This window comes from Varanus komodoensis, unplaced genomic scaffold, assembly GCF_004798865.1.
Source record: "Varanus komodoensis strain SLA01 unplaced genomic scaffold, ASM479886v1 scaffold93, whole genome shotgun sequence".
Lineage (NCBI taxonomy): Eukaryota > Metazoa > Chordata > Lepidosauria > Squamata > Varanidae > Varanus > Varanus komodoensis.
Genome location: NW_025336635.1, coordinates 1,413,728 through 1,434,358, shown reverse-complemented (window position 1 = coordinate 1,434,358; position 20,631 = coordinate 1,413,728). Strand labels below are relative to the sequence as shown.

At 43.5% G+C, this 20,631-nt stretch overlaps 2 protein-coding genes across 9 annotated transcripts in view; both read left to right on the top strand.

Annotated features, from left to right (window-relative positions):
- RCAN3 (RCAN family member 3) overlaps positions 1 to 4,815 on the top strand; it is a 30,571-nt gene extending 25,756 nt beyond the window's left edge. For all 7 annotated transcript variants that reach the window (XM_044418841.1, XM_044418839.1, XM_044418837.1 and 4 more), the window contains one exon: positions 1,691 to 4,815. In XM_044418841.1, the coding sequence (XP_044274776.1) occupies positions 1,691 to 1,899 (209 nt within the window). In that variant the 3' untranslated portion in view covers positions 1,900 to 4,815. The remainder of the gene's footprint in view (positions 1 to 1,690) is intronic.
- A 130-nt stretch (positions 4,816 to 4,945) lies between these two features.
- On the top strand, positions 4,946 to 13,660 carry LOC123017465 (interferon-inducible GTPase 1-like). Of its 2 annotated transcripts, none has more exons than XM_044418819.1 (2): positions 4,946 to 5,094; positions 11,809 to 13,660. In XM_044418819.1, exons 1-2 carry the CDS (start codon positions 5,075 to 5,077, stop codon positions 13,070 to 13,072), a joined length of 1,284 nt encoding a protein of 427 aa, XP_044274754.1. In that variant the 5' UTR covers positions 4,946 to 5,074; the 3' UTR covers positions 13,073 to 13,660. The 2 variants fall into 2 exon arrangements, with proteins under 2 accessions (XP_044274754.1, XP_044274755.1); XM_044418820.1 differs by lacking the exon at positions 4,946 to 5,094 and adding an exon at positions 9,504 to 9,564.
- The last annotated feature ends 6,971 nt before the right edge of the window (positions 13,661 to 20,631 follow it).

Genomic DNA, 20,631 nt, shown 5'->3' with positions numbered 1-20,631 from the left:
AAGTTCTGGGCACAAGTGAACTAGTATATTTTTTGGAGTGAAATTTCACTCCAGTTGTGCTCTTGATTTCTTATGCAGTGTAAAGAGCTAGAAACTTATTTTTGGTAAGTCTGATGCTTCATTAAAAGCCTCATTATGATTTTCTACCTTTTAATAGATTTATTGACTTACCATATTTGCTTTTGAATTTCTATGAAAAGAAAACACGGAATTAAAACTTCTTCAAGACGATAGTATTAGTCCTGAATCAGTTAGTTTATTTTTAAAATCTCTGTTTTTATCATTGATCTACAACTACTTACAGATGTCTATTTCTAGGTTTGGATTTACTGTGATACACATATCTTTAACCATTTTTATTGAATTCTAGCCAGGAACTCTGTCACTTATATTGAAAAAATAACTCCCATTTTGCAAATACCTTGATGTTTCTGCCTTACTTTAGTATATTAAAGATCTGTAACATACTGTGAAAATGCAATCTCAAAACTTGGTTAAAAAAAGCAAAGCTACAGATCTAATCTGTTTGCTACCATCAGCCACAGTATGTCATCATGATGATGTGGTGGTTGCCCTCCAATCTTTCAGAAAATAAGCTTGATATGATGGCATTTTTGTCATGGGATCCTGCTGGTTTCATTTTATTTCCACATGGGCTTTAACATCTCTACAAAGACTCTGGGTTTGGCCATTGAAGGCTTCGGAGTATAGTATCAGAGGAATCAATGGTACCAGCTCTTTTTGCCTTGTCAGACAGGTGAGGCTGTGCAGCTGATGTACTGTTGACTGGGTAATTGGCTAGATGAAGGCTAATAAACTGAGGATGAATCCTGACACAATGAGGAATTGAGGGTGGGTGATTCTTGTGGCTGGAGAATCTGTTCAGCTGGATTGAGTTGCAGCCGTTCTTTAAACAAAAAACCAGGTGTGAGTTTTTGGGGGTGTTCCTTGAACTAGCACTGTCACTGGAGACCCAGAGTACCTTTTACTTACTAACTTTGAGTGATTTACCAAGTATTTCTGGACAGGCATAATTTGGCTCCAGCGTTCTGATAAACTCTTGGTCAAATTAACCTAATATGTGGGACTCACTTTGAAAGCAACTCAAAACCATCAATAATTTCAGAATGAGGCAGATAAACTTCTGCCTGGGTAGACCCATATTATAACAATTCTTAAAGAATTATCTGGTTGTCCATTTGTTTCCACGCCCCATTCAGAGTGCTTGCACTTACCTTTTAAAGCTGTAAATGGCTTGACACCCAAATACATCCTGCCTATGGATTAAAATCTTTGTTGAATACCTTCAATTGGTGAGGAATGTTATACATAAGTGGACCTTATCTATGTAAGCACTTTAGTACCAGAATACTCACCCTAAAGAAGTTCAGCTGTTGCCAACTCTACAGTCTCTTCAGCACCAAGACAATTTATTTTCCTAAGCATTGTAAATTGGTTTTTGTTGTTTTGGTTCTGCTTAGCAGTATTATATTTTACAATATAATATACCACCATAGAATCTATTAGGATAAAGAGATAATTTTTTAAAGTCAATTACTGTAACAAAACTGTTTCTTGCCCCTGAAGAAAACAATTCAAAATGTGTAGAATTATTACTTTGCATTTGAATGTGTAAATGTGCTGTTTATCATGCTAGAATAATAATGCTGCGATCTGTCATATTGTCTAGGGGAAAAATACGAGCTTCATGCAGGAACAGAGTCTACCCCCAGTGTTGTTGTCCATGTGTGCGAAAGTGAAACAGAAGAGGAAGACGAAATGAAAAATCCCAAACAGAAGATTGTGCAGACAAAGCGCCCAGATCCGCCACCAACATTGTTAAATGAAACAAAAACTCTTGAATGTACACTAGAGGTAGGGGGTGCGATGCACTACTGATTTGAAGCTATCTAATAATGGCAGTGGATAGTAGTCATGTTTGCACTGCTGCATTATGCGTAGTGGCAACAGACTCCTCTTGTAGTCGTCTCACATCAGGAAGACTTTAGATGCCAACATTTTGAAGAGCACTTTAATTTTTAAGGTTAACTTCCAAGATGTAGCAAATCAACTGGGTTTCCAGTCCTAGCATGCTAGGAAAGTGCCATTTCTGGAACATGTGTTACCATTTTCTTGGTGTTTAGAAGGCTGAAAGGAACTTGACTGCTGCCCTCTCTATATGGGTTACCACATGGTTTTGGATGTGAGTCTCTCATGTATATTTTTGTGTGATATATAACATGATCTGATTAACATAACGTTCTAAGTACTATATTGATGAAATATATATGTAATGTACAATGTACATTGTTATCGGTAGAAGAATCTCAAATTGGTTTGGGGTGATAGAACCAAATTTCCAAACTGTTTTGTTTTTTTGTGTGTGCTTTTTCTTAGAAATGCCACAGGTGTGTGTGTGTGTGTGTGAATTTTAAGGTACTCTTGTGAATAGATGAGAGGCAAAAAACAAAATTGGAACTGTAGTTATGGAAACTGAAAGGTATACAAGGAACCTGTGGATTTTGGATTGATTCCCTCTTTGGCACTTGTTTCCTGCCATTTCTAAGCAATTGAAGACCTCCTGCTGTGGCTATTCCTAATGCGGAATAATTAATTTCTGTATTTCTGTTGTACACTCCCAATAGCAGGAACAAAGTAGCCAGAGATGGTCCTATATCAGTATGGCTCCTTGAAAAGCTTAGCCGCAAACCTTGTGCCACTTGTCTAACCAACTGGAATTCTAACACTGTTTCTAGACTGTAGAAGGCAGCAAAGTTACACAGGTATGCCAAAGTTGCACAGTTGCTCTCAACAGTGATGGTGCAGTAGCTGTGCCCCAAAGCAAGTGTTGGAGAATCATCCATTCCTTAAATCTCAGGCTTTTATGGTCTGTTGGTCCTGAATCTAGTGCCCCTCCACACTTATTCTGCTCAGTATTGTGGTTGGCTAAGCTACTCCACCATTCAGACTGTGCTATATGTTGATAATTGCCTTCTTTTCAGATCTCCAGCTCTTTGTCTTGACAGGAGTGCTAGTCAGTAGGTCTTAGTGAGTTATTGGTTGGATTGCTTTTTTATTTCCTGCTTCTTCCTTTGCTTTCCTGGCCTTAGACCCTCTTTCCTTATTCTGCAAGTCGTTATTCTCAGGAAGGGAATAAAACTTGTACCAAGATAGCTTTCCCTTTGCTGGTGGTACTGCAGGAAAACTGCTGGCTACCCAGTTGTCCAGACTTGACAAATAAGACTAGACTTACTCATTGTGTAAGCCTTCCCTTCCCTTCCCATGTCTTTTAGCAAGGTCACACCATAAGATGCCAGGTACTTAATTTAATGTAACCCTACATGTCTAATAGCTAATACTTTTCATGATAAAACTGAGTAAAAAAGTGCAAGGATTGGTTGATATTTAACATATAAAATCATCAACAATACCAATTTCTCTTAATCACGATTTAGGATGGAGAAGAGGTGATTCAAATTGTGTCCAGTGGCAGAAACGATCCTTCTCTTCCTCCACACCATAGAAACCACAAGCAATGACTAGTTACTAGGCCAGTCCAGATGCACAGGTCCATAACTGTAGTAATTCAAAATACTTTATATCACCCAAACTTCAAGCTTCATTAGCTCTTTGTCCTGGTAGTGGATGAAGGCTGGCTTGGCTTGGGACCAGGTTGCAGGAGTTCAGTTATTACTAGTGAATTGAGTATTGGAGGAGGACCAGTAAGGCCTATTTCAAAACTCATAGAGAACTAAAATTTACTTAGTAACTTTGAACCACTTATCAGCCTTAGGTTGACTATCAACCTAACTTTTCTTATGGGCTTGCGAGGACAATGGCATATTCCAGGTATGCAGCGCTGCACACTCCTTGGATGCCAATGCGAGGGAGTGAACAGGTGAAGAGTAAAGGCAATTGTTACTTTGCTAGAATAATGCCTAATTCTTGCCGATTTATTGACAGCAAAGGTACTTATTACGTGATGTATTGTAAAAGCTGTTGACATTTTCCACAATTAAGATCTTGTTTTGTTGACATTTTAAAAGTCCTTGATACATGCTAGGTAAATTATTGGTTATTCCTTATAAATGTTCAAAGCCTTGTTCCATGTTTACTGTGGTGTGATCAGAATGAAGTATTAAGTCTATTTTTGCATGATAAAGTAAACTTGGAGAAGCCATTTTGCAGTGAATTTCTGAATGGAAGTCATGATGATATCTGGGCAGTACAGATAAATATATGCATCTTAAAACCTTCCAAGCTTCAGCTAGTTTCTTTAATAGCATCAGACTCCTACTTAAGGATCTCATCTCTCTGCATCTGTGAAAATGCAGAATTTGATCTGTCAATTATAGTTTTATGTACAATTGTGAGACCACCTATTAATATATTTGTCACAGAATTCATGCATAATACCATTTGTATTTTTAGGTATCTTGTCTCTCTAAGCAGCTGAAAGCCAATCAGCGACTGGCAATTTTGAGTGTCATGTCTGCTCCTCAAAAGGATGCACCTGGCTCTCTGCCTGTGCAGAGCAGGGAGAAGTATGAAGAGACCAGTCATTATAGCAATGGAGCTCTCAAGTAGGCTGCTGTAGAAAGTGGAGGTTATTCGGGGCTGACCTGCTTTCTTAGATTAGATGTCTGATAAAAACTAATTGTGGGGGGTGGGTTGCTGGTCTGTAGAACTTCCAGAATATTGTGCTGTCCAAATGAATCATCAGAGCATGGGGAGGTGACTATAACTGTTTAGTGTTACAACAGGTGGTGGTGAACAGTGTTTTTCAAAAGGATAAATAAAGCATTTTACCATTTATATGCCTTGTTTTCTCTTTCTGAAGCAGAGATTATCTCAAGAAGTGGTGCATGAAGGTGGTTTCCCCTAAGGGTGGCATAGTTGGAAGTGGATAGAGGTGATCTTTTGGGGGCACAATCCATGTCTCCCTTCTTGACCATTGCTGGAACTTCCATTTTGTCCCCATATTAACGGGCACAGGAGAGCGCCAGTCTAGATTTTCAAGGTACCAGCTTGCCTGCTGTGAAACACAAGAAAGGCAAGAATTGGTTCGGATAATATGGCTGTGCAGAAGACAAGGTCTGTATCAAGTAGTGACTCTTAAGGTTTTGCTGGCTACCCTCTACAGAGCCTGGGAACAACTTAGGGGCTGTTGATGCAGGGCTGCTGGTCTCCTATGGCCATTCAGAAGCATAGCAATTTCTAAGGAAAGGTTGCAGGGGAGGCGCGTCTATAATCATGGAAATAATTCTATGCACTTCTTGGGGAGGGTAATCCCCATTTGAATACATCATCCCACAAGGCTGCAATCACCTTCTGATCATCGTATTCCAATTTCTTTGTCTCTTTGGAGATGATTCCTAAAAATTGTTGTGCTGAGGGGCTCGGGAGGTTCATAGGAGTTACTCTCTGAAACCACTGTGAGAGTATGTTTCTGATCCGGAGGAGTTTTCTATGAACAACAAATATTCTTACAAGGAACATCCTTCCGTCCGTCCGTCCTTCCTTCATTAGATTTATAGACCATAACCTATAGCCTAAATTAGAGCTCTCTGAGCCGTGCACATGGCATTAAAAATCAACAATAGAATAAAAGATTCCATAAATGCAACAATATTACAATAAGGCTGGGTGAAGCAGTTTAAAATATCAATTAAAATTCATTAAAATGCACAGTGTAAAAATATAAACAATAACCCATTTATTAAAATACGTAGAGAATAGAACAATCTTCACCTGACATGGAAATGCACAAATCAACAAGTAGAACTTGGTTAAATCGTGCAATCATGACACATGGCCAGGTCTGGGAAGAACTTTCTTTTCTAGAAATTAGCATCCTTGAAATGCAGCTGCCACTGATCAGGCACCACTCCAGAGGAAGCTAGTTGGCACCTGACAAATGGCAGCAGCTCCAACAAAGGGAAATTCACACTGACCCACCCCATCCTCCTCCTCTTCGATAAAATAGCACCCTCCTCTCTCCTCCTTTGGTAAGCAAGTGAGAAAGCTCATGCCATTGTAACTTTTTGTTTCTGTAACCTATTGGAAAGTGTTAAATGTGTTACATGTAACCCTCTAATGATCAGTGTATAAAAGGGCCAACTGAGGACTTCTCAGGTGTGCCACCTGGAACAATTTGTTGGTAGCCAGTCAAACCATCCTTTAGAATGTCTTTGTGCTTGATTAGTTTGTGGACTAGCCCCATATACCAGTAAAGATTTCAGTTCTGGAATGAGATGATCATAGGGGGGACAGGGGATCACTGTCACCTGGATTGTTCTTAATGGCCTTACGGTATGCACCAATACTCTCTCCCACGAAGAATTCCTTTGCCCTTTGCTCCAGTACTTTACATGGCATCCTGCCTGTTTTGAGGGCTTAATGTGTGTTCCAAGCCACAAAAGGAGGTAGATCCAGCCACAAAGGAGGGGTAGATGATCACTTCTGATGTCGGGAAGTACCTGTAGACTTATGACAGAGTAATAAATTGTCGCTCTGGACAAAATTCAATCAATAGTGCTGCATCTGGCTCCAGCCATAGAAGTGAATTCTTCCAAATAATCCCCTGGTATAGATCCATTTAAAACATTAAAATTAAGCCTTTTAGCCCATTCAATAAACAAGAACCAGCAAAATTTGAGGCAGATTCGTGCATTGAAATCTCAAAAGAACTTTGTCTGCTGGGTTATCCAAAGTTAAATCTTTGACCTAATGTTCCAGCTAAGACCAGGTCTTGATAGTCACTTTTGCTTGGTGAGGAGTAAGATTAGAGCTCCCAAAGACTTAAAAACCTTAGTGTCTCACAGGACTGTTGTTCTCTCCGTATGACACATCCACCAGTCCTTCTCTAAACATGGAAAAGAGAACAACTGGATTACAAATCCCCTTGAAGAAGAATACTTCCAAGCTGCCAGATTATCAGTCAAGGAAAAAGAGAAATTGATTGAACTTTCGATTGATGCTACTTTGAAAGCTGAATTTGAAGAAAAATCCCTTATTAACTTTTGGGCAGACATCAGCAGAGAATATGGAATCAGAAAACATTTCCTCACTGTCAGAGCAATATGACAGTGGAAGCAGTTGCCTAGAGAGGTCGTGGGCTCTCTCACACTAGAGACATTCAAAAATAAACAGGGCAGCCATCTGGGATGGTGTAAATAGATGTCCCGCAACAGCACGGGGTTGGACCCAGTGGCCTTCACGGCCCCTTCCAACTCTGCTATGTCTCTATGAACAACTATTGGACAAGGTGCTTAAGTTTCTGTCGCCATTTACAAATATGGAGCTGACTGAGAGGTCTGTCTCTTACATCTTTATAAAAAATAAATACTGTAGTAAGATGAAGGCAGTTCCAGATTTAAGACTGTATCTTATTTCAGTTGAACCTAATTTCAAAACTATGTCCCTCAAAATCCAAGGATCTCACTAAACATTTGTTGTGTATAAAATATTTCTGTGTTTTATAAATATCTCAAAATGTAATACAATTTTTCAATTATTAATAAAGTAAGAAATATAATGTATTCATGTAATTTTAAATGTAATCTGTGATAGATTTACTTGAATTCATTGTATCTTTGAGTTTTGAATGTAAATATATATGCGCTGTCAGTTCACCTTATTATTCTATTCCCTTTTAGACCTGTTATTGGGCTATTTACAATTGCAACATGTAAAATTTGAAATTACAGCAACTATATTCATTACAAACATTTTGCTAATATGAAGGGTACAATTAATGGAAATGGACTGCCAAGGGGTATGCAAATGTAAAATGATGATGAACCACTGCCCCACAACCATCACCCCCTCCAGGGCCGACCCCCCCCCCCCCCCCCGGCTGAAGGCACCTCCAAGCATTGGTGTAGAGACATCGAAGTTTATTCTTGCTGTGCCCTGGTTTTCTTTCTACATTTTTGGGAGACTGGTGCTGGGCCCTGCTTGGGGTTTTTCTCTGCTGAATTATATAAGTCTTTGCCAGGTGATGGTATGCTATGCTGCACATCTCCCTCCCGTATAGGTTTTAGTCTAAAGCTCTTCTGATGAAGTTCTTCATGAGGTGGCCAAACACCTGCTTCCCGTTCTGTGTGAGGTGTGGCCCCTCATTTGCCAGTAGTCCATCTTCCAGGAAGCTTAGCTCATGGTCCCAGATTCCAAATCTCTCTTCATGGCACCACCATTGTAGCCGGTCATTCACTTGAAGGATTTTTCTTTCTCTGACAGTTCCTCTTCCACGTACTGGTCGGATTGAGGAGAAGACTATCTGGGCCCCAGTGTTTTTTATTTTCCTCCCTAGTTTCGAAGTCTGATGTTATATCAGCAAAACTTCTCCTGGCAGTGTCGTTAGTTCCCACGTGGAAGAGAAGGAAGGGGTATTTGTCATGGGTCGTACGAGTTGTGTGAACTTGCTGGTTGTACCTTTAACCTTGGCACCAGGGAGACAGCAAACTTGGCGATTATCTGGGTCATCACGACATACATATTTTTCCATACCGCACAAGAGGGAATCTCCCACAACTAGCACTCTCCTCCTTTTGTTGCAAATTTCGCTGTCCTTTTCCTTGTTTGATTGCCCTTTTGTCTCTGAAAAAGAGCTATTCAGTGTGTTGTGTGATTCTTTTACAGTGGGTTTCTCACACGTCTCTTCCGCAAGCAACTCGAAGCGGTTCGAGAGTTCCACTGCTTCCACAGGTGCAGTGTTTTCTAGCACTTCTGCATCTGTCACCCTGTCCCAGAGAGTTTCCTCATTTTCCCTTCTCTCGAGGTTCTGTTCTGCCGCCTCAGCTTGCAGTTGCTCTTCTTCCTTCTGGACTACACTTACATGTTGCAGCTCCTCCGCTCTGTCCAGAAACTCTTCGTTTTCCTTTATCGTCCGGAGGGCGGACACTCGCTGCTCCGGTGCTCTCACTTTTTCCTGCCATAGGAACTGGTGTGCAGCAGTTGTGGTTGTTGCAGGGAGCCACTGTGGAGCCCTCTCGGTGCATCACTCGCACCACCATGTGCAGCGGGGGATTTAAGGTGAAAATAGGGAAGAGAAGCCAAATGGGGGGAAAATGTTAGGGACCTCCCCCACCAAACTGCTCCGTTTGCTCGCTCCCTGGGAGCTTGGCTGCTTGTATCCCAGAGGCCCTAGACCAGCTGGGGCAGCTTGCTCTGATGTCAATGCATGTATTTTGAAATATACAAAATATAAAGGGTGCCAAAAATGTATACAAATTTTAAGAAAGGAAAAAACTATTAAAAACTTACATGGTGATGCTAGCATTCATTTGATTAATGCCATCTTTTGAGCGAAGTTCATACTACACATTGCTACCATAATTCAATCAACTTCGAAAAGTAATGAATAGCATCTCTTAAAATGTGTATACATTTTCAGGCACCTCTGGGCTTTGGTAATCAATTTCCACGTGACCTAGGTTTCGGGCTCTTTTCCTGTAACAGGAAATAGCAAACACTTAACGTGTGGCTGAAAGCTTTCCACCATCTGAATTAACAATTCTCTCTGCTTCTTCATCTTCTTAAAGCCAGGCGTTGGCACGAACGGTAAGCCAGTCTCTTTGTGCTGTATATATCTATTAGTGGAAAAAATAGTCAATTTCCCAGCTATGTCAGGTCTACACATCACTCTCACATCTGTTTCATCCTGCTTCTGCATGAACATGCAATGTTAAGCAGAGCTGCATTTTTAAAATAATATTTGAATAAATATTTAAACCATCAAAATACATATTAAGCATGGTTTAAAGTATGCATTTCTGTATGTACCATATGCTAAAATGAATGTGGGGATTAAAGAAACAGTGAGGCAAGAAATCCAATGCAGTATTCATGGAGGTGTGAAATAGCAAAGTTCCCGGAGATGCAGATCAGGTCAGTTTGCACCAGAAGTCATAAGGAACAAATTCTTCAAGTATCTCCAGTATACACGTGTATGCATAGGACTGAGTGAGATCTGCCAAGAGCTACTATCTCTCCTCCTGGAGTCCTGACACATCTCTCTCCTTCTCATGGCTCAGGCCTTATAGAAGAAGAACTGTGCGATGTAGTCTTTCAGGAGTTCTATCACAGGCAAGCAAGTTTCCAGGAATATTTAGGAATTTGAGAAATGGTCCTGGGCACCACCATGAAATGGCTGTCACAGGAGACACGACCAAGGACAGGTGACCTACCGTATTTCTGAGTGCAAGAGAGAAGTGGGGGCTGAGGCCCAATTCACTCAACAACTCCTTTGCATCCACAGTTTTCAGCACCAATGGAAGTTTATTTCATAGCAATCTCAGCTGCCAGTAAGTCTGCATTAATTGGAAAACCATGTTAATTTTTAAAAGTTGAATAAGCCATGTTGGAAGGCACCAAAAAAACGTATGGGTGGGCACTTTGGTTGCCTACCATGCCTAGTCTTAATCAAGTCTGAGTCACTTGCGATCCAGGGTTTCAGGACTACTGGAGCATTACCCTACCCTGGCTTAGCTCCTGTGGCCCTGTATTAAGGATGGGTCAGCTGAACGGCATTCCAGGATTATCACTGGACATTTGTGGACAGACATTCTAATGCTGAGGAAACATTCTAATGCTCGATAGACTGATCTGAATTTTTAGAGTGTAGAAGAGATGGGTTTGGCAATGGTCCCTAGAAATTCTGAGGACAAGACATGCCTTACTTATAGGAGTTTAAAGTCTGGCAAGCAGCATGACCGGTATCGTCTTCTCTTTCCATACCTGAAGTTCACAGTAACCTTTCTCCACCTGTACAGCACATTTTCAGAAATAATATACCCTCTTAGGTAAGGGAGAAGGTAGGTATGTGCTGCATTCCAGAAGAAGAATCTGTAGGGGCATTTTGAGGGGAACAGGGTGAGTTTTCACCCTATTTTAGCCAGTGGAATGTCATATTCTAATAAATAAATATCCATAGGCTGGGAGGGAGAACAGGAGGGAGAATGAGTGCAGGCATTCTGCAACAGCATCTTTTTGGATCCTAATACTCCATTTCTGAAGGGACTGGAAATTAGGTGGTAAGTCCAGAGGAGGCCGAAGAAAGTCCAAGGAAGAGCATTGGCAGCATCCTTCTCTTCCTCAGTTACCTGTCAGTAGATGCTTGACAATGAAGTGTTGATAAGTGAAACCTACATTAGTTCTAAGTCTTGGTCTGCACAGCTAGAGATGGCAGGCCATGTACCAAAGTCCACCGGGCTCTCAGCATCATTCTGTTGTTTTTACTTTAACTTTGAAATCAAAGCTTCTAGCTGTATAATAAGGAATTTATGAGGCATTTGAAAATGAACTTTTGACTGTTTTTCACTGTTCTATCCATTTCACCAAAGCAAGGAGCACAAATGAAGGTGTTTGGGAGTAATTGGTTTACCTAATATTTCAAAACACACTCATAGTTCTCTTGATGTTATCATATCACTTAGGAGAATTAAAACAAAATAAACCTCTAGACCTGGATGTTCTAAGAGCTGGATTTTCTAGACAGCATAGATACTGCTGTTACTCATAGAGTAAATGCACTGAAGTCACTGGGACTTGAAAGGTCATGATTAAGTTTCATTATTTCAGTAGGTCTTCTCTAAACATGACTTTGTCTAGAGCCAATGTAGCATTATTAATATATTTTGGGGTGGTTTTGTTGTAAACATCTTTAAGAAGGAAAAGAAAGGAAGGAGTCATTGACAGAAACAGAACAGAGAGAGAAAGAAGGAGACAAAGAACCAGAAGTTGTCTTTTTCCTGTGGCCAACCCAAGTAAATATCCCTTGACCTTTCTTTTTCCGTTTATTTGAAGGGGAGAAATGTCATACATCAAACCAGTTTTGAACACGATCACTACTCTCTCAGCTTTTGTAAAAGAATCAATAGAATTTATCTTGAACCATGAAGGATATACGCAGATATTTACAGCACTGAATGAGTCTTTGAAAGATGGGGAAAGGGAGGAAGACGTTTCCGGAGTGGGACAGGATCTGGAGAACTCAAAGAAAACTGTGCTTCACATTGCCATCACTGGAGAAACAGGCACTGGGAAATCGTCTCTCATCAATGCTATTCAGGGCCTACATATGGAAGATTCTGATGCTGCCCCTGTAGGAGTGACAGAAACAACTTTGCAGCCAAATTCTTATTCACATCCTAACTATCCCAACGTGATATTTTGGGACCTGCCAGGAGTAGGATCCACAGAGTTTCCATCAGCGGTTTATTATGAAAAAGTGGATTTATCCTGCTATGACTTCTTCATCATTGTAGCTTCAGAGAGGTTCCAATCCACTGAGGTTGACTTAGCTCAAATGATCCAATGGATGGAGAAGAAGTTTTATTATGTGCGTAATAAAGTGGATGCAGACTTGAACAACATGAAAAGGGCTTATCCCCAAAAATACAATGAAGAAGAAATCCTTCAACAAATAAAGAATAACTGCAGGGCGTGCATGTCATGCTTCAAGGACTCCAACAGGCAGGTCTTTCTGATCTCCACTCGGAATCCCGGCAAGTATGATTTCCCTGAGTTGGTGAAGGCTTTGCAGCAAGATCTGCCCAGCCTGCAGAGCCTAGCATTCCTGCGTAGACTTCCCAGCTTCTCTCCTGGGATCATAGCAGAGAAGAAAGTTGAACTGAAGAAACTCCTATGGAAAATATCATTGGTGTCTATTTATAACAATGCCAGTCCCATTCCAGGAACTCCCCTGGCTTGTGATGTTCGATTTCTCCAATTGTTTGTAGTTTGGTTCTACAAGAAGTTTGAGTTGGATGGTACATCCCTAGCCCGATTGGCCAGATGGGCCGAGAAACCCCTTGAAGACCTCTATGCTGTGATTGAATCACCTCGGGTAGCAGAAGTCACCGCAGATCTCATTGTGAAGAAATGTGTTGACTATGGAAATAAAGTGATGGAGAAAACCGAACCTTACTTTCCTCCACTGACTAATAGTGTGAGGACTCTGTCTTTTCTAATTGCTAAATTGATGCTGTCAAGTTTCCTAGATAAACTGGCTGAAGATGCTGAAAGTGTTCGTAAGAAAGTCCTGGGGCAGGAAGTACAGGAGGTGTGAGACCAGGCACTCATGATCAAAGCTCGTGGCATCTACTGTCATACCCTGACTTTTGCAGGTTTTCTGTTCATGGATTTCATTATTCACAAGTTTGCTATCAATAATTAAATAGGATTTTTTTTTTAGTTTTGCAGCCTACTGTGGAGAATCACAGATGATGCATGTAGACTAGAAAATGTAAAGAAAACTTTTTTTAAAAACTGTGTGTCATAAATGTGGGGGGCTGTGTGTATGCCCATACTCAGCAAAAGCTGAGTGTCTCGAGGTGACCAGAGGCCTGGAGTGCAGGTCTACTGAACAGCCCCACTGCCAAGACCCGAGGCAGATTCATGAGTTCCACCTGGGGAGCCCTGGGGAAGCGCTATATAAGAGCCAGCTCTTCCCCACAGAAGCTGCCTTGGCACTGAAGGTCTCCTGATGTCGGTGAAGCCATTCCTAGTTGGCTCCAGTGCCCTGCCTCTGATCTGCTCCTCCCTCCCTCCCTCCCTCCCTGACTGTTCTGCCTTCCTTGGTTCTCCGACCTTTGGCTCACTCTGGACTACGCTACCTGTCTCTATGGACTTGGTTTTGCATTGACTTCCGGCTTGACCTTGGACTGTGTATTGGACTTGTCACACCCTGTCTGCCTGGGGCCTTTACCTTGCTAGCCAGCTGGTCTTGCCTCAGATGCTGACCTCCCACATACTAGCCTGGCAGTCACTGCACCTCCCGTAGCCTCTCACCTGTGCCCCACCACCCAGCATCTCTATCAACAGAGAGAAAGAGAAGGAAGCAAGAAAGGTTTTTTGGGGGAGGGATATTTGTGGTTTCTCCACTTTCATGGGTGTCCTGTGCCCCTAACACCAGTGAATGTGAAGGGCCTACTGTATATGCATTCTATTAGAATGTATTTTGTTTGAAACAACATTCATTGTAAGCCATTGTAAACATTGGTAGAAAGCTGAGGTACAAATTAAATAAGATACATGCAAAGTTACGGGGCTCTTTTTTGTTCTGGGCCTCCACGGGTCAGGATGCAGCCCTGTCAGGGCCTTTCCGTTGCTGTCCTCCTTCATCATCCTAATGCACCACTCAGAAATAACCCCCAAAGGAAGAGCGGGTCATTTTGTTCTGTTTGTGCGTCTGTCTTCTTTCACATTGGTGAGTTTCCCCACTGGTGAGTACCAGGAAGCAGGTGCAGCTAGACTTCCATTCATTGGCACTGCAGGATGCAGCAATGTGTCCAATGAAAGAGAAGGAGAACAGGGAAAATTAGCACTTGACTCTCCCAATCTGTCAAAATGGTCAGGACCTAGATTTGTTCACACAGGAACATACCCCCAGGATGACAGGAAGAACAAATGTGCATGCATAGAACAGATGTGGATGTTAGCATTTCAGACCACAGATCTGTGGGCTTGCTTTCTTCTGCACCTGCATGGCTCGCTGCCACAGAGTCTTTTGTGAGAGAAATCCAGCTTGTTCTCAGACCAACACCTTTTCTCCCATCACGGCCACTCCACCAAGGCTGGGGTTGTGTGGGGAGGCTGCCGGAACACCAGTGAAAACTCTGCAAGCAAAAATTACACACACATCCATATATGGCATTGTTTGGGGTTTCTTCTAATGATAGAGGCTGAAAATCTGTTGCAGAATATTTAAGTACCAGTTAACATGTGCTCAGTAAACACTTGGTTTAAGAAGCTAAGCTATGCTCTAAATCAGTGGTGGCGAACCTATGGCACGGGTGTCACAGTGGGCATGCAGAGCCCTCTGTGTCGGCACGTGAGCCAAGTTGCGCCAGCATGGCCCCAGCAGCCGAGCATCGAATGACAGTGCACATAGGGGCCATGCACATGCTCAGAAAGTAGTGGTGGTGCCAGGCAGTAACATCACAAGCCACGACACATTAGCCGTGACTCGTCCGAGCTTTCTCATGGCTGGTCAGTCCGCTGCCAAGGGTGGGTGGATGGATGGATGGATGGATTTTTGCTTGGACTGGCTGTGAGTTGTTTTTTCTAAACTAAAACCTCAGCATTCAGGTTTCATTGCAGTGCGGGCACTTTGTGAGGAATAAGTGGGGTTTGGGTTGCAGTTTGGGCACTCAGTCTCTAAAAGGTTCACCATCACTGCTCTAAATTATTTCATTTCATTTTCATAAAAAGGTCACAAAGTATGCTTGACCTTTCCTCCTCCTGTATTCTCTCCTCTAGGTTTTCTTCCCCTTTCTCTTTACACTTTGTAGCATTAATGCCACAATTCCCCAGCTCTGCTCACATTTCATACATGACAGCGGTCAAGGAGCACAAGAGACCAGGAAGTGTTTCTGCAAAAGCCCCATCAAGGTGACGAGTGTCACATTCCAAGAACTGTTGCTAGTTTTCTGCAACTGGCCTTTGTTGAGTTACTCTGCCAACAAGAGACACTCCATAGTCAACCTGCGTGCTTTGCTACACCTTTGCAAATAAAGGCCAATGAGCAATGTACCGAAAAGGAGGTGCTACACCTGGGGTAAAACACCGTTAGAGAGCGAGCCTTTTCCTCATTGCAGTTTTAGGACAACCTCCATCGTCAGGTGCTTACCACCTTTTCTGAAAGTCTCTTCAAAAGGAAATGGTCTTGCATAAAGCTTTTCTCTGTGCAGGAAATTTAGCCACGTTTCCCACTAGCAAATGCAGTTCAGGAAATACAAAGAACGGCAGGGCCAGAACTGGTGACCGCAACGTATTTCTTTCCTGACACTGGAGAGCAAAGTCACTGGAATTCTCCAGGGAAAGAACCTGGTAAGTTTTTCTCTAAATACCATTAGCAGAGACTTATGGCAGTGTTGTGTGTGCGTGCGTGCGGGGGGGAGAGCTGTGACCCTCCAGATGTTGCTGGACTACAGTTCCCATCAGTCCTAGCTAGTGTGGCAAATACTGTAATCTAGAAATCCAATTTGCTTAGGGTGCTTCTACACTAGGATCTTGTTTGGCAACTGTACTGTCTCCTTCCTGGAATGTTTTGCCATCCAGACCACGACTTCCATGTTTTCCCACCACTTCTTTTGCAATTTTTTACTTTCCCCAAACACTCAGGTAAGGAGGAAAATAGTTAACAGATGTCTTTGGACTGGTAGCACAAGGAGCTGTTGGTCCAGATGCTCCTGCAACCTGCTGTCTCTGAGAGAATTAGGATGTGAAGTCATAAATATTTGAAGCAGAACAGATGTTTGAAATGCAAACCTCAAGTTTGTTACATTTGGAAGTTCTGCTAAATATCAGATCAATATGTTCTGACTGTCCTTGCTTTATATGTTGCATTCATCTGGGTATTTTCACATTATATTATCTGTTACTTCCCTTCCACTCTTTTATTCATTTATTTGTTTTATAGCCTGTCTTTTTTTTTTTCAAAGAACTCCAAATGGCATATCCTCCTCCTCCTACGTTCACTCTTATCCCCACAACAACCCTGAGAGGTAGGTTGGACTGAGAGTCTGTGACTGGCCCAAAGTCACCACGTTGGCTCCATGGCTGAGCAGGGACTAGAACCCAGATCATCTGAGTCCCAGTCCCATGCTCTTAACTAGTACACCACACTGGCTACTGTATTTTATCATTTTCTTACATCATGTTTAACTTCTTCAAGGGATAAATAAACAAGAGAAGGGCAGGAGAGAAATTTAAATCCTGTAAATGAATACATTTTTTCCATCCTCAGTTTCAGGCACCAACTTCTGGCTGGAGTGTTGTGTATAGAAAACTGGACCAGCATGCTGTCTCCATTGACCCTCTGCTTTCTCTTTGTTCTCCCAGGGGTGGCTGATGCTCAGTATGGAAGGGGTGAGTCTCTTGTGTTGGAAGTAAGTGGAACCTGAGAAACCATCATGCTTTTCCTCCTCAAAATATTTAGTGCCAGGATTTGGTTCGAGACAGGACTTGTAAGGGCTACTCTCATATCTTTTCAGTACTTGCTCTTGGTCCCAGCCTGCCCAATAGCACGACACGTGCCATTTAGGCTGTGTGTGATGTGCTGTCAAGTCATCTCTGACTTATGGCCACCCTACCCATGAAAACCCTCCACGTGCTGCCCATGACAGCTCCATTCAATTCCCCCAAGTTCAAGGCTGTGGCTTTTTATCGATTCAGTTCATCTCCTGTTTGGCCTTCCCAAATATTTCTCCACAAAGAAGGGTCATCTGCTGGTCTCTGGCAACATCACACCCAGTCACACTGTGCCCCGATCTCACCCAGGATAGTCCACATGGGCTGGCTGCAGCTTTGGGGTGTCAGAACAGCATCTTCCCCAGTCCCACCCAGGCAAGGCGGACTGAACCTGGGGCTTCCTGCTGCGTGGCGCACATGCTGCTCTGGAGGTCAGGGCTTCTGCTAACCCAGACAGCACAGGAAACTGCTTAGCGGCTTTTTATGGGTGACTCAATTTTTGCCCACATTCACGCAAGTCAAGTCAAACCAGGACAACAAGAGTGCTCCCGTTCGTACCTCATTGCTCACCAGCCTTCCCATTCAGCAACAATTAAAACGCGTGCCTTCCTACAGGCTGGCATTGGGCAAACCCCTCGGGTTGTGCTCCATTAATAACTGGGACCTATCAGGTTCGGGGAGCATCCTGTGTGCTGCTCCAGAATATGGCTGGATTTCCTGGTGCCCCATTCCTGCTGGGGCCTTCACCCTGTAGGTGCCCCCCACCCCCCCGGTGTAGTCCCGACAGCCCTGCAAATGCATTCATTGATGGGGCTGGGTCAGCCTGGCCCCTTTTGCGCTGTGCTAGTTGCAACTTGCCCAGAATTGTTGCTTCATCGGGGACACAACTGGAAGCACCGACTGCTCAGACTGGGCAGGTCAGCTTGTCTCAGCTGCCTGATGCTTCCTTGGCGTTCAGAAAGTCTCACTCCATATTTGGGCATTAAATGTCACCCTTTGCAGTGTATGCTTTGGGCAGGAAGGGGAAAAACCTGTGTTGCCTTCTGATCACTAAAATAAAACGAAATACAAAACACCACTCAAGCAAAACCAAAACATGCACAAAATCCCTTGTGTTTCTGAGCAAAAAGTAGGCATGCTTTACTACACTCAGCTGTCTAAATCTATTCTCTTCTCCAATGTGATTTCTCTAATTCTCCTTGTTGCCCTCCCCAACCCCATTCCATACATCTCTGGGGTCACCTCCACCCCACTTTAAAAATGGCCTTTCTCAAAATCTACTTTACCCATAATTCCCAAGTGCAGTCAAGGTTAGGTTACCAACTGCTCACACTCTTAACCAGCAAAGAAATCAGGTCCAGAATGATAACTTAATGATAAATAAATAAACTTGTACTGCCTAGAGATCCATTGGGTTATGGGGTAGCTTAGAAGTGGAATGAAATACATAATTAAAGGAATGTGATAACATGAATTCACCTTGCAGCGTGTTTCAAGTGGTTGACCAATATCTGAATTCTCCTTGCAGGTGCATCCTCTTCCATGACTCCTGGGAAAGGTCACCCACCTGCCGGACTAAGACACAGGAAAGGTAGACATCCCATCATCTCAGGAACACCCAACCAGCTGGATGTCCTCACAGAAAGTCCAGTGCTACATGGTAACCATCAGAACAGGAAAACAGGCATGGCCTGGATCATAAATGCCACCACGCCATCTTGGCTGGAAATCCTCAGAGGACCACACAGGAAGCTTCCCAACACACACACTCTGACGGAGCACCAAAGGGGCTTTCTAGCCAGAATAAGCCCAAACGTGGAAGAGACTCCACTTCCTGAGAAGACGCTGGGGGTTGCAGCGGTTTCTGTGGCCTGCTGCACTGGTTCCATGGGAAATAAGGCAAATGAGAGAGCAAGCAGAGGGCAAGGAGAGGGGGAGAGGCAGGTCATCAGGCAAGCTGAAATCAAAATGAACCATGGACGAGGTCATCGTGTCCCATCTCGCCCCGACTACAACAAGCCACACCCGCGCTCTGGTCAGCTTTCTTCTTCCGGGTCTCAGCCCCCACAGTCGAAGCCCACTTCTTATCCTTGGTCAACCAATGTCCCAAACTTTGATTCTTCATCTGTGGGCAAGTCAAACAGCAACACTAAGGGAGGAGACCAAGCAGATGCGAGTGCCATTGCCCGTCATTTCCTGATTTTGTTCTTCTTTTTCTTATTCCCTGTTCCATTGTGTGTATTTTGCTGCTGTGCAAAGGAAAACGAGTGATGCAATTATGCGTAAATTGGGCTAGAGAAAACCTGGTGGAGGGGAAACGGGGAGCAGTTGGGGCAGATACTGAAGGACTATTCCTTCCACTGAGTCCTCTCCAAGTTATCTTGGTTGCCGTAACAATGGAGCTCAAGGTACAGATGTCAAATGACAGGGTCATCCATAGGAGAACTGCTATCACCCTTCAACAGGGTATTTCAACGGCTTCTAGGGCGGACATCTACTTGGATGAAGTAGTTGGCAGCAGCCTACTCTGCTACGCCTGTCTGGGATCTTGGTGCAGCTGCTACTGAGACCTCCCAGTCATACTATGGCGTATTGCACATGTAGTAACCTCATCCAACCACGATCTACTCAGACCTCAACCTCTGGGGCCTTCCTCCAAGTGCCAACTCCAAGGGAAGCCCAGAGGATGTCCGCTCGGAGGAGGGTCTTCTCAGTGGTGGCCCCCATCTATGGAATAACCTCCCCACAGCAGCAATCTGGGGTTTGCTCAGCCAGCCAGGGGCTTGAAGGGGATCACCAGCTGTTTTGCTGTCATTCTGTCGTCATCCCTTGTATTGCTTGGTTTTATCATCTGTTATCAGCTGTTTAAACCTTCTAAATTATTACTGTGAACTGCCTAGAAAGCTTTGGCTATGGGCAGTATAAAAATGTAATAATAATAATAATAATAATAATAATAATAATAATAATAATAATAAATACACTTTTAATTTGTCTGCTTTTTCATTGCTTGTATAGATTGTGTGAAGTGCCAGAGAGCTTCAGCTGTGGGATGTTATAGGAATGAAGACGGCACTTCTGAGGGCAACCCAACGTTGCCCGCTGCTCAGGGACTCTCCTGGGCAGGCCAGACCTATTCACTGTGGCAAAAAGCCGTCTGCACCGGGATTGCTGGGTGGGCGCAAGATTAAAGCCGCGCCCCTCGCCTCCCCTCCCTTCCCCAGCTACTTGGAACAAGATCCTGATTAAGAACTGCAGGGGAAGCACTATCTGCTGCACAGGATCCCTGCAGCATCAACTTCACTCTGCAAGACCCCATTATGTAAATCATAGACTGGCAGAATTGGAAGGGGTTAAGCATAAAGCCTGCCGTGTCCAATCTTCTGGGCAAGAGCTTGTGAAATTGGGCGTGTGCTCTGGTTGCACTCTCAGCCCCCCCCCCCCCGCCCAATCCTGCCCACTTGTGTGGCCTCTGGCAGTTTTGGAGAGGGGAGGGGGCAAGGCACTGCCCACTCCATCAAGGGATCCAGAGCAGCGAGGGCTCCAAAGCCAGTGAGGCAGTGTATCCACTCCAGCTTTCAATCTGAATTGAAAAAGGGGTACCCATGGTGCTGACCACTGTCCCTAACGTGGGGTCAGCCCCAGTCATGGCAG

Excerpts from the sequence above, each read along its gene's own strand:
- LOC123017465 (XM_044418819.1), top strand. The coding sequence starts at position 5,075 with ATGGCTGTGCAGAAGACAAG. Across the intron at positions 5,095-11,808 it reads ATGGCTGTGCAGAAGACAAG|GGGAGAAATGTCATACATCA; the intron begins GTCTGTATCAAG and ends GTTTATTTGAAG.